At 53.9% G+C, this 13590-nt stretch overlaps 2 protein-coding genes across 2 annotated transcripts; both read left to right on the top strand.

Annotated features, from left to right (window-relative positions):
* The first annotated feature begins 3983 nt into the window (after positions 1 to 3983).
* On the top strand, positions 3984 to 4914 carry LOC114055397 (histone H5). Its single transcript, XM_027879462.1, has one exon. It carries the CDS (start codon positions 4146 to 4148, stop codon positions 4722 to 4724), a length of 579 nt encoding a protein of 192 aa, XP_027735263.1. The 5' UTR covers positions 3984 to 4145; the 3' UTR covers positions 4725 to 4914.
* Positions 4915 to 7142: 2228 nt separating this feature from the next.
* Positions 7143 to 12590, top strand: GCAT (glycine C-acetyltransferase). Its single transcript, XM_027879461.1, has 9 exons — positions 7143 to 7362; positions 7451 to 7581; positions 8177 to 8278; positions 8804 to 8950; positions 9250 to 9404; positions 10623 to 10705; positions 11080 to 11251; positions 11684 to 11805; positions 12232 to 12590. Exons 1-9 carry the CDS (start codon positions 7158 to 7160, stop codon positions 12381 to 12383), a joined length of 1269 nt encoding a protein of 422 aa, XP_027735262.1. The 5' UTR covers positions 7143 to 7157; the 3' UTR covers positions 12384 to 12590.
* The last annotated feature ends 1000 nt before the right edge of the window (positions 12591 to 13590 follow it).

Raw genomic sequence — 13590 nt, 5'->3', positions numbered from 1 at the left:
GCAGATCAGCCACCAGCAGGGCACGAGCATCCCGTCATCCCAGGGTGATGGGGGACGCCGGCTCCAAAACGGGCGAGGCATTAATCAGGCTGGTCCTGTCCTGCCTGCGTCGGGGCGATACGGTCACCCCGTCATCTGTGCGTCGTTATCTCCTGGGTGCAGGGGAGCCGGGTGGGGGAAGAGTGGCAGGGAGAGGAGATGACCAAAATGCCCATGGACGATAGGCATGATGGCTGGCAGAGCCCTAAAAGCATCCCAAAGCGATGGCTGTACCCCATTCACTTGCCCCCAGCTGGACTGTGGCTGTGAGAACCATCCCAGCCTCAAGTACAGGGAAAACTTACAGCTGTGCAGCACTGTGGCTGCATGAGAGCCAGCATCCCAGCTCACACAAGGAGCTTGCCCTTAAAAACCAGCTCATAAATCTTTTTAAAACAGCAGTAATAAGTCCAGCATCCAGAGACAATGCCCCTTTGCTGTTTATTTGCATGCTTTCAAACCTGCTTGCCACTCCAGTGGCAGTGGCCAGGCTGAGCGGCTTCATGCTGGGCTGACCACACTGCATTGTATGTTGGGGGCTCAGGGCTGAAGCTCTGATGAGCATGGCTGGAACATCAGCCCAATTTCCCAGTTTTGCTATTAAAAAAGCACAGAAGCACTTGGATCTGACTACCACGAAGACCAAGTCCCACTGCTGGCGATTTTGTGTCTCTTTGAAAGTGGGAACTGGGTAAAATGAGACGTTGTCACTGGCATTAATCTCCAGAAGTGCCCTGGTGCGCTCGGATGCCTTTGAACAGCTGTCCTGCCCCTAGAAGGCAGAGGCTGTTACCCAGCAGATCTGTAGCACATCCAGAGTGGACAGTTTGACCATTTAAGACAAAATCTGCAGCTGGAATTGCGTAAATCCCCCTGGGGTCCAGTTGAACATAGTGCAGGGAGGGAGGAGAAGGTAAATAGGATTACAGAGAGGATTCTTCTGCCAGGCTCTGTTCTCTGGAGTTCATCGGAGAAATGGTATTTCCCAATCTCTGCTGACTAATGCCAGAAATGGGAGGCACAGGGGGCTTGGAATCATTGGGTAGCTTTTACTGAGGAGAAAAGCGGCTGCAGGGGGTAACCCACCCCATCCTGAGAGTGGTGGCAGGTTTCTGTGGCCAAAAACACAGGCATGAGCCCAAGCTGGCATGAGTGGCCCACGGTGTGAGTGACCCATAGGAATAACTTTCCCTTCTGGATGAGCCCTCCTGTGCTACCTGCAATGGAATGCCCACAGTGCTGGAGCCCACTTCCCAGAGGCAACAGGACTTGCATTGCTCTGCAGCATCTGCATTCCATCTCCAGCATTGATATCCTACCAGGAGCTGGAAGATCCTCTTGTTCTTGAGCAGTTCATGCTGATGCAGCAGATGCACTGGTAAAACAGTGCAAGTTTCAAGGGATGCTTTCCAGTATCAAGTGGGGTGTTTTGGGATCACCTTGACCAGGTTACCCAGCACGTACAAGGCCAGCAGCAGCCTGATGATCTGTGACCAGATTCCCTCCAGCAAGTCACTTGGGGTCACAGGATCTCCCCTCTATTTTGACTGCTTAAAAATTAGGGAGCTAACCTGGATGAAAGGGACAGAACCCACTATGTATGGGGAAGAGGGTGTTTGTTTGCCAGCAGCGGCACCCGCCGGAGGAGGCTGAGCAGCCCAGATCAGATCAGCTGCAGGAGCTGCCCAGGTGAACAGCTGAGATTAGAACCCTAAGATGTCCAAAGTTAGGTAAAGCATCTGCCTCCTCCCTCTCTGTCTCCTTTCCTTCTCCCCCCACCGCCTTTGCCTCCTCATCACTGCACTATGTTGATAATGACTGCCTGGGTTTTAAGGCTGGAGGTTATGCAGTTAGCCTGTGGTGCTGTGCCAACCCTGGGAGCCAATTCCTAAACCCCCCCTAAACCTTCTCATCTATCCCCAGAGCCTGGAGTATGGGTGAGCTGCTTCTGACGGTTAAAAACTTGGATGCAAATAAAAGCAGATGGTGCCTTATCTGCATTCGCCTGCGTTGCCTACGTGCAGGCAGCCAGTGCTGGCAGTTTATTCCCAGATAGGAAAAATGAGAGGTCCTTTGGCCAGGCAAACCAGATCCCCAGGCCCATGCTCTCCATATGGGATGGAAAGCCATGTATTTGCTAGGTCTTAAAACCAAAGCAAACCCCAGGGGAGGTGAGAGGGTGGTTATTTCTCTCTACCACTAGGAGCAATTGGCTCCTAAAAATGTCAAGTGCTGAGAACCTTTCCCACTCCCCAAATGAAATGGGGCATGTCAAGAAGCTCCACCAGGGAGGGAGGCACAAGGAGATGCACTTGGTGGCCCTTCTATCTATGGGAAAGCATCAGAGGCCTGAGTATCTCTTCCTGGGCTAAGCCCTCACATAGTACTTGTGTACTACCGGAAGGGAATACCAAAGACTTCTATTTCTATCTCTGTGCAGTGGTAGGACAAGGAGGAATGGCTCTAAACTGAACAAGGGCAGGTTTGGATTACATATTAGGAGGAAATTCTTTTCTGTGAGTGTGGTGAAGCATGGGAACAGGTTGTCCCCAGAAGCTGTGGATGCTCATTCCTGGAAGTGTTCAAGGCCAGGTTGGATAGGGCTCTGAGCAACCTGGTCTAGTGGAAGCTGTCTCTGCAGGAGAGCTGGGACTAGATGATCTTTACGGTCTGATCCAACTCAAACCATCCTATGATTCCATGGTTCTATTTCTAATTCCTATTATCTCTATTTCTGCTATTTCTACTTTTTTTTATTATTTCAAGTTCTAATATTTTGATATTTATATTTCTATATCTATATTGATTATGTGTACTTCTGTGTGTCCCTGGCTGGTGGTTTTCATGGCCCTGGGCACCCAGGGCACACAGAGGTTACCGAGAGGTGCTTGCTGTGTGTGTTAATGCTATGCTGGGATGTTGTGGGGTTTGGAGGCACTGGGGTTCATCTCTGAGCACTTCGTGGCATGTCAGTGGGCACCAGGTGGCTGCACCCACATGTTTTTAAGAAATAAGGGGAAAACATCATCTAAATCCTACTGGCAAGATGATGATAGCAGCTACATTTAATCTCCCAGGAACAGCCGACCACTCATCCAGTGGGGAAAGAAAGGATGGCTGATTGCCACTGTTACATGTCCCTGCTCTGTCCCCTCACAAAGAGTTGTGTGTGTCCCCTAAAAATAAGGGGCCAGGCTGTTATTTGTGACCCCTCACCATACATATACAAGGGCTGAGCTGATGTCCCCAAAGCCCCTGGTAGAAAGTGAAGGGGCAGAGGAGGAGGCAGAGGCATTTGGCCGTGGGGTACTGCTGCTGAGATGATTTTGCACCCAGTGCTCCCCCTTTTCTCCTTGGTGCAGCCCTCAGTGTTTCCTCGTGTCCTTCCTTGTCCCCTTACTATCTTGCCTAGTGTTCTTTCTTGTTCCCTGATATTTTTCCTGGGTGTCTCCTTGTGTCCCTGCTAAGTGTCCTTCCCTAACCCCTTGTGTCCTCCCTAAGTGTCCCTCCGTGCAACTTTATGTTGCCCTGTGTATCCCTGCCATGCCTGTCCCCGTCTTTTGAGCGTCCACAAGTGCTCTCCACTGTCTCACCATGTCCCATTCAGTGTCCATCCTTGTCCCTACCCAATATCCTTGCAAATGGACCTTGTACCAGAGTGCTCCACTCAGTGTCCGTTTCAAGTGCTTACCATTAATTGTCCCGCACTGACCCCAACAGTGTCCCTCCCCGTCCCTACCCAGTGTGTCCCACAAACACTCTTCTTGATCCCACACTGTCCCCCGCACTGTCCCTGCCTGTCCCTCCCGGCGGGTCGGGTCTGGGCGTGGCAGGGGACACGCGGGGACACCAGCGGCGGGTGGCGCGCGCGGGGAAGTCCTCCCTGCGGTCCGCACCGCGGCTTTAAAGGGAGCCCGCGGCGGGCGCGGCCGCAGAGGCACCGGCGGGGGCACGGGAGGCAGCGCGGCACCGGCTGTGCTGCGCCTTCACCCACCCACCGCTCCCTTCACAGCCTCTCCCCGCCCAGGGGCGGGGGTCCCCGGCCAGGAGGACCACGCTCCCCACCGCGAGGGCATAGCAGGGCATCGCGGAACGAAGCACTCGCCATGAGCGACAGCCCGATCCCAGCCCCGGCTCCGGCCACCAAGCCCAAGCGGGCCCGGTCAGCGCGGCGTCCGGCAGCCCACCCCACGTACACGGACATGATCACGGCAGCCATCCGGGCCGACAAGAGCCGCGGCGGCTCATCCCGACAGTCCATCCAGAAGTACGTGAAGAGCCACTACAAGGTGGGCCAGAACGCCGACGTCCAGATCAGGCTTGCCATTCGGCGCCTGCTCGCCGCTGGAGTCCTCAAGCAGGCCAAAGGGGTCGGTGCCTCCGGCTCTTTCCGCCTGGCCAAGGCCAGCAAGGCAAAGAAGTCCCCAGCCAAGAAGAGGAAGAAGGCGGCCAGGAGATCCACTTCACCCCGGAAAAGAGCTAGGTCCAGGAAAGCCAAGTCACCGGCAAAGAAGCCCAAATCCGCCGCCAGGAAAGCCAGGAAGAAGTCGAGGTCCAGCCCCAAGAAAGCCAAGAAGCCAAAGACTGTTAAGGCCAAGTCGCTGAAGGTGTCCAAACCCAAGAAGGCAAAGCGGTCAAAACTCAGAGCCAAGTCCAGCGCCCGGAAATCACCCAAGAAGAAGTGAAGAAGTCTAGAGGCGTTTCGGTACTCTCCCTGTTGGTTCTGTAAATAGCTGTTGCCTTTATTTTTACCCCTTTCTATTGCATTTTATAAAGAATTGATCTATTGCTGAATGGAAATCACTAAAATAAGGCAGTTAATGAATGAAAAAAAGGAACATCTTTGGTATGGAGAGTTCCCATTTTTAAGAGTTACTGGTCTGGATTTTCATTTTGATGTCTCAGAAATTCCTTGTGTGTATCTCTTGTTTTTTTTTTTAGTGCTGGGCTGCGTGTTGTGTGTTGGGAGTGATAGTGACTCCGTGTGTCTGTTGGGGCCATACAGGATTTCAGTTCCTGATCCTGCCCCAATTCCTGGGGGTTCATGTGTTTACTGAGGCCGGGCAAAGACTCTGCTGACACTGGGCGGGAGGGAAGTGGGAACATACAGCTGCAAAATCCTCAGCCTTCCCTGGAGGAGGAAAAGGGGCTCCCTCCTCTGCCCCAGGTCCCCACTGTGGGGCTGAGGTTAGGTATGTTGGGCTGCTGGGTGTGAGGTCTGGCTGGTGCTGGAGATAACCAGCAGCCAGCTGGGCAATGGGGCTGCCTGCCTGCCTGCAGAGCTGCGTCAGCACAGCTGGACGGTGGCAGGGACTGGGGGAATGGGGCCAAAGTCTGTCCACCTTGGCTCTCAAAGGTTTGGAGGTGCCCATCAAGCGGGAAGTGGGATCACCCTGGGTAGACAAATATGGCCATAAGTGGCTTTGCTCCCTAGAGGGGAATGTCCCGAGCACGGCAGTGGGCAGCTCTGCAGGAAGGCCAGGATTGATAGCCAGGGCAGAGTGAGGCAGGACTGCTGGGCTTGGCCCTGCTGTCACCGGGGCTCTGGCTTTGTGCCTAGTGGGGGCTGGCAGGACTCCAGGGCCTGCCTGGCCCCTGCCAAAGCCCCTCCCTGGGCAGGGTGTGGTGATCCTGACAGCTAGGGCTGGCAGGGAGCCTGCGGGCCGGCCCCACTGCTCAGCAAGGTCTGAGCTTCAGGCAGAAGTTGCCTAATCCATCTTGGCTAGGGACATCTAACCTCTCTGGACATCAAGATCCCCAAATACCCGGGGCCAGGAGCTCTGAAATCCCAAAAGTTCTGTGTGCCCAGTTGCCTTGGGCTTGCTGTGCCTAAATCTCATGAGCCCAGGGTCTTCACCCTCCCCAATGGATCCCAAATCCTTCAGCCTCTTGTTCCTAAATCACTTGAGCAGAAAGTGCCCAACTCTTTCAGCCATGGAGGATTCCAAATTGTGTACTTCAGGGTACTGAAATCCTTGGCCTGGAGGCACCTAATCCCTTTGGGCTCTTGTTCCTAAGACCCTTAGACTAAAGGCTCCCAGACCACCTAGGCTGAAGACCCTGAACACCTTTCAAGAGCCTGGTGTCTAATTCCCCTGGAATGAGTGGCCTAAACCACTCTGGCCACAGTATTTCATAGTCAGCTGTAATAGAGGATGGCGACGCCTGATCCAGCTGGAACAGGCTGCACAGAGAAGCTGTGGATGCCCCATCCCTGGAAGTATTCCAGCCAGTTGGATGGGGCTCTGAACAACCTGGTCGAATGGAAGGTGTCCCTGCCCACAGCTGGGTGTGTTGGAACTAGATGGTCTCTGAGGACCTTTCCAACCCAAACCATTCTATCATTCTATAACTCCTTGTGTTTAAAGCCCCTGGACCTATGGCTCACAAACCCCTTTGGCCAGAGGCACTCAGATTTCTTGGGCTCAGGTATCTAATTTTTACCTGGTAAATCCTAAACCTCTCGGTCCAACAGATCCTCAGCTGGATGCACTCAATCCTACAGACCCTTGGTTCATTATCCACAGTGGTGGGCACCCATAACCCACCTAGCTGTGAGGCTCGAAGTCCCTTGTTCTGAGGACCCAAAATCCCTTAGGCGGGGGGCACCTAGTGCTCCTGGGATTGTTGATCCTTAAGGCCACAATTCTCTATTGCTCCAAAATCCCCAAACCCCTCAGGCCCTAGTCCACGACCCCCTTACAGTTCCTAAATCCCATGGATGCCTTTTCTCCAGGATTCCTCAGACTCTGGGCATCCCAAATCGCCTGACTTTGGGCTGCCTAAACCTCTCGGGCAGAGTCTCTCCTCCAAAGAAGATGCCGAACGAGTCCCAGGGAAGGTGTCCGAGAACCTCCCAGCCGGCGGAGCCCCAGCAGCCGCAGCAGCCCAACCCCCCCCGCCTAGGCTAGGCTGGGCTGGGCTGGGCTGAGCTCAGCTCCTCCCCTCCCCTCCTCTCCCCTCTTTTCCCCTCCCCTCTTTTCCCCTCCCCTCTCCGCCCCTCCCCTCTCCGCCCCGCCGGCCGGGGGGCGGTGCCCCGGCGGCCAATGGCCATTGGTCTGTAATTAAGCCGTGGTTAATTACCGCGGCCCCGCCCCGGGGCGGCCCGGAGCGGCGGGATGTGGCGCTCGGCAGCGGCGGTGCGGGCGCTGCGGGGCGGGGGGGCCGGCGCCCCCCGGGCCGCGTCCGGAGCGGCGGCTGCTCAGCTACGGCAGCGGCTGGAGAACGAGCTGGAGGACATCCGAGGCGCCGGCACCTGGAAGAGCGAGCGAGTCATCGCCTCCCGACAGGGTCCCCACCTCCGCTTGGCAGGCGGCGGAGGCGGTGCGTGCCGGGCGGGCGGCGGGCAGGGGGGAGCTCTCGGCCTCTTCTTCCCCCGGTGCGATGTCCCCGCTTCTCTGTGTTCCCGCAGGGATCATCAACTTCTGTGCCAATAACTACCTGGGTCTCTCCAGCCACCCCGAGGTGATCCGTGCCGCCGTGGAGGCCCTCGAGAAGTTCGGCGCTGGGCTCAGCTCCGTCCGCTTTATCTGCGGTACCCAGGTACCGGGCATCCGGGCAGCATCCCCCGCACCGCGGTAGTCTTTCGCAGGGTGTCCACGCAGACTCCCCTCTCGGCACTCACATGCGTGCACAGCCCTGAGGTACACGTGGCCCAGCGAAAAAAAGAACCTGCTAAGTCTCCACTAGCCAAGGATCTGGAAATATGCCAGTTTAAACCATTACAACACCTCAGAGCAAAGAAACAGAACACCACTCTGAATTCAGAAAATTAACGTCTTTTTCCCTCTCTCGTGGGTCAAAATTACAGTGAACCTGACTTGAAGTGGCTCTGTCAGACCCACCCCGATTTATCCCTGCTGGAACCCCTTCAGAGCGCTGGCTGGTTAAGTACAAAGAAAACTCAGAGCTGCTCCCCTGTACATGGGGAATTCCCTGCTGAGCCTTTGGCATCCAAAACCATAATCGTATTTTAGGGCTGCATTTGCTGAACACAACTAACTTCTCCCACGCATATGCACCTTTTCTGGATAAAACCTGACTGTTCCCTCCCCTTGCAAGACAGCATTTAACCTCAGTGGAAAAGCAAGAACTTGTGCTGCTCCACCGCTGACTTTCTCTCCTCTCTTCTCTTTAGAGCATACACAAGGACCTGGAGGAGAAAATCGCACGCTTCCACCAGAGGGAAGATGCCATTCTCTATGCCAGCTGCTTTGATGCCAACGCTGGTATCTTTGAGGTTCGTAGGGCTTCCTTATGTTGTGCATGGAGGAAGGAGGTGACAGCAATGTGCTTACTGTGCCTTCCAGAGGCTCTGATGTGAGCTCTGTGAGCCAGAAAAGATGACAGTGACTGGTGGCAAATGAGTACTGACTTGGGATCCTTGGACTGGGGAAGCCATGGAGAGGCATTTAATCAGCACTCCTGTCCCCTGTCCCCAGCCAGCTCCAGCTTTTGGGGAGAGCTTTTGTTTCCTTAGAGACCTATAGTCCCCCTTAAAGTGTAGGTGATGGAACAGGTGGTCCTTCAGGCTTTCTAGGGAAGGGAGGAGGTTTTGAGCTCGGCAGCCACAGCCAAGAGCCTGGCGTAAAGAAATCAGGGGATAAGGTGGCTGGAGAGGAAAGTGGAAAGTTTAGCAGTGCCAGGAGAGATGTGACAGCTGCAACCAATTGCTGCCTTGTTCTCTGTACCGAGAGGGGCTGGAACATCTTGGTGAGGTGCCCCACCAGAGCAAAGGATGATCCTTTTTGCTTGGTGTGGCCAGGCCCTGCTGACCCCAGAGGATGCAGTACTGTCAGATGAGCTGAACCATGCCTCCATCATCGACGGGATCCGCCTGTGCAAGGCCAACAAGTACCGCTACAAGCACATGGACATGCAGGACCTGGAGGCCAAGCTGCAGGAAGCGCAGGTATGGAGGTCTGCTCCCACCCTAACACGAGGGTGCTCACTTAGCTGTGCTACCTGTGCAGTAACCAGCCCTGAAGGGTGAGCTCTACCTTTTCCTGTGCAATAGGCATTGTTTTTGCTGGCAGGCACAGATAGGCACTGATAGGCAAGGTGCAAAGCAGCTGGTTGCAATGCAAATCCCCCCATCTCAGATATATCCACTCCCTACAGGAGTTAAGAGTATGTCCCTGTCTCCTTTGCCAGCTCCTCTTCTCAGAGTAAGATCCTCATCCCCTGGGCATGCCTCTTTCCCTCTAATAGAAACATCGTCTGCGGCTGGTGGCGACTGATGGTGCCTTCTCCATGGATGGTGACATCGCACCCCTGAGGGAGATCTGCCAGCTGGCCCAGAAGTATGATGCCCTGGTCTTCATTGATGAATGCCATGCCACGGGCTTCCTGGGGCCCAATGGTCGGTAAGTGACTGTTTCAACCCTGGTTTTCCCCCTTACCCTGACTAATTCTGAAGCAAGGCCAAAGGTGCTGATGACCAGCATATTTTGTGTGGGGACTCCCCAAGTCACCATTTCTTGAAGGCTTTGCACCTTACCTTTGATTTTGAAGGGAGATACTTGAGCAATGTCCCATCCCAAAGTAATAGCTGATTTTCAGTATGTGAGGGATGGTTTGACCGTCCCATCTGCCTCTCCTGGCAAGCAGTTGGACTTCCTGATTTCCAAATCCTTCTCCTGTTGGATACTAATTTCAAATTCTTGGCTTTATTTAGCTCCTTTGCACAAATTGATTAGTTTCCTCAGGGCAGCTTGCCTCTGTCCCCTGGAGCTCCTCCAGGTGCCAAGCAGTGCACATGATGCAGGCATTTCTCAAGGAGAGATGCTTCAATGTGTTGTTTTGAGCACTAAGCAAGGAGACTTGCCTTGTTTTCTCACCAAGGCCATAGCAGGTGTTTCATCCTACATGAAAATGATGGTGCAAAAGGCATCTTTTAAGAGAAGGGATACCACTCCTGGTGGCACTTTATCAATAACAAGAGAGGTGGCAGAACTCAAATATATTCCAGACACTGTAGTTGTACTGAACTTTCTCAATTTAAGTCATCATAAGGAAGGAATCATAGGTCTATTTGTCTTGCAGTGTTCCTTCCTTGGGGCATGGTGAGTTGAGGTAGATCTTGTCACTCTGTCCCAGTGGTCTCTGTGGTCCCACCAGCTGCCAAAACATCTGTCTGACTGCACTGAGGTGTGTAAATGCACAATGGCTTGAGGAAGAGGGAACAGTTACTGAATGCTTTATGAGTTTTGTGCTAGGCTGGTTGTGAACCTGGTGGTGTTGTCAACAGCACTGTTTCAAGACAGCCTACAGCTGCCTTTTTGGGCTGGAGAACATGAAGCTGCAAGAGCATGTTTACTATGTCTGGTTGGGAAGTTTGATCACTCTTTCATCTGTAAAGGATGAGGAACCATGCTCTTGTCTTGCAAGATCCCCAGCATAGCCTTTCTGCAGGAGAGGAAGGTCAGCACTTGGGCTGTACTATCACAGGGGGTTGTTCTTCCTTTTCCTGAAGGGGGGACACCAGAGACCTGGCTGGTGGCACTTTGTTTCCCTTGAGGCATCGGGCAACTTCCCTGGTGTGTGCTTTCACAGCTGATAATGTGACATTCCTTTGTCTACAGGGGTACTGATGAGCTCCTGGGAGTGATGGACAAAGTCACCATCATCAATTCCACCCTGGGAAAAGCTCTTGGAGGAGCTGCAGGTGAACACATTTTTCTGTTCAAGATCCTGCATGCCCTTAAGAGCTCCACAGCATTTGTTTATGTTTTCTTCCTCTGCCTAATGATACAGCAACAAATGCACGTTGTCTTCTGCTGGTGGCATGAGGCTTGGTTTGTTATGCTGCTGCAGGGTTAAGGGAAATCCTGGAACATGCTCTTTCCACTGACATCCTCCTCATGCATTTGCCTTTGATGTCAAGGTGGAAACTTTTGGTCAGGAGCATCTGCTGTGATTTTTAGGCCTGGTTTGTACTGAAATTCCTGCTGTAGGTGCTAGTTTGGCTTTACTGAGAAGTCCCACTCTCAGCAGGTCACCCTGGGGTGCCTTGTCCAATTCTCCCTCCTTCATTTTTAGGCGGGTATACAACTGGTCCCAAACCCCTCATCGATTTGCTCCGCCAGCGGTCCCGCCCGTACCTCTTCTCCAACAGCCTACCCCCTGCTGTGGTGGGCTGTGCATCCAAGGCCCTGGACCTGCTCATGGAGAGCAATGCCATTGCACAGTCCATGGCTGCCAAAACCCAACGGTGAGGGGGCCATACTGGGGTGGGAGCAGGGACAGCTTCATTGGGGATGAGTTGTCTATGTGTATTTATTCACCCCCACCTCCCTAGTGATAGCTGTAAAGGTAGCTTGCAAGTCAGAGCTCTGGGGTGCTCAGGGGAAGCTGGAGGATGTGTCTGTGTGTGTCAGACAGGTGTGCAGGCAGGTATGTCACATCTGGATGCCCTAAGTGCTGGAACACATCTGCCCCTCAAGGATCTGCAGTCCCATTTTGGTGAGCAGGACATGGCAGGAGGTCACTCCAGGAAGAGAGATCTCTTCCCTGCCCAGGGGATGCACAGTGGAGCAAACCTTACCCAGCACCAGTGGCCAGGGTTCCCAAGGGAAAGAAAGGCAGCAGTCCCCAAGGACAGAGGTGATGAGCTTTTTAATAATCTTCTTGTTCTCTTCACCAGGTTCAGAAGCAAGATGACAGCAGCTGGTTTTACTATCTCAGGGAAAGACCACCCCATCTGTCCGGTCATGCTGGGGGATGCTCGGCTGGCTTCAGTCATGGCTGAGGACATGCTGAACAGAGGTGAACCGGGGGGAGAGCTCTGTGTGCAGACACATTTCCCTGAGGGAAGGGACAGTTGTTAGTGGTGCCACCACCAGTGCTCCTCCAGAGGATGTTCCTGCATGAAATCTCCAATTTAAGTCATCATAAGGAACTCTTCCACTCTCCAGCTGCAAACATCCTCCTGGTCTCCCCCAGATGTTTCTTCTTTTTCTATTGGGGAGGGGATTTAGATTGATGCTCTTGTCCTGCCATGCTGGACTCCATCCCCAGTTACTGGCCCTAACCCTCATTTCCATGCTTGGGAGAAGATGGCACTTGAAAACCCTGAAGGCTGGAAGTGGGAGAGGGGAGGAAAGATCCAAAAGCCCTCCTATCAGCCAGTACCCATCAACCTGCCTCTCTCCCCCCCAGCCAGTTCAGACTCTCCCTATGTTTCCTTCTCAGGCATTTATGTCATTGGATTCAGCTACCCCGTGGTCCCCAAGGGAAAGGCCCGCATTCAGGTCCAGATCTCAGCCGTGCACAGTGACGAGGACATCGATCGCTGTGTGGATGCCTTCACCGAGGTGGGACGGAAACACGGAGCGCTGCGTTGAGGGGCCAGCAAACACCTCCTCCGGCACCATCCCTGCCCACAACCAAGTGCCTCTGCCGGGGGGAAAAGGCTTGAGCAGCATGCTGCCAAAAGCAGGACTGATCCTCAAGGCATGGCAGCCTGTGGGAGGCCGTGGCTGTTGCAGCGTGCTGGCAGTAGCACTGGCAGCTAGCTCTTGTGTCATTAAAGATGTCCTGCAATGCAGCGGGTATTTGTCTGCCTCTTGTTTTCTCATTCAGGAGCTGCACCCAATCCCCATCCTCTTGTGCTGTGACCACACACTCTATCTTCCCTGAAGCCTCAGTCCAGATGCTGAAGCACTGCAGTTCCTGTTCTCTCCTGCTGATGGAAATACAGCGTTGCTGGTGTGCCTTGAGGTTGCTTGCTTCCTCTCTGCTCTCCTGTGGGTCCAGCAGCATCACTGGCGGATCTGCCTGCTGCAATTCCCCACCAAGGCAGGCGTATTTCCCAAGCCCTTTGCAACCCGTGCCACCAGCATCTGGTTAGGGAAAGAGGACATGGGCCAGCCAAAACTCCAGTGTTTCCTTCTCTCCTTCTCACTCTCAGGGGTTAGATGTGAGGCTTGCTTGGTCCCCAGGACCAGCTATAAGGCTTTGCCAATTGCTATGGTGCTCCCAAAACCGCCCTGGGAATGGCATCTTGCCCCAGAGAGGCCATCGGGCAGTGGGCATGCAGCATGGCAAGAGGGTCTGTGTCAGCCAGGGGCAGGGCAGGGGACAGAAACCTGTAATTTTCCTCCATCAGGCAGGAATCTCTGGATTTTTTCCTCCAAGCTGTGTTGATGTAGCATTTGAGCATTCAAGCAGGAACAAGCAGTGGGTCCTGGGCATCTGACAGGATTGCTTTGTTTGCATGTTTTGCTCCAGAAGTCATGTGTGTCCTGCCACCTGCCCATGTGCTGAATGAGTAGCTGTAGCTGGGGACAGATTCCCACTGAAATGGAGCGTGCTGTGCCTGGGTGCTGCTGGAGCACTACTGGGTCACATCAGCAAAGACCTGCTCTGAAATTGCTACATGCCTCTGGGCAGTCGGAGAGTGAGCTACAGGGCGATAGCATGTCTGACCTGAACCAGAGTAACTGCAGAAGAATATAGGAGTTAATCCAGGGCTGCAGAGGGCAGGGGAGAAATGCGTTTTTGATAGGGCTGCAACCAGACCTTGTTAGAACAGCTGGTAGCATAACTGCT

Source organism: Empidonax traillii, unplaced genomic scaffold (assembly GCF_003031625.1).
Source record: "Empidonax traillii isolate 1590-97213 ecotype Southwest subspecies unplaced genomic scaffold, ASM303162v1 scaffold55:size2822071, whole genome shotgun sequence".
NCBI lineage: Eukaryota > Metazoa > Chordata > Aves > Passeriformes > Tyrannidae > Empidonax > Empidonax traillii.
The sequence above is the reverse complement of the archived record's forward strand: the minus strand, read 5'-3'. Positions and strand labels throughout refer to the sequence as shown.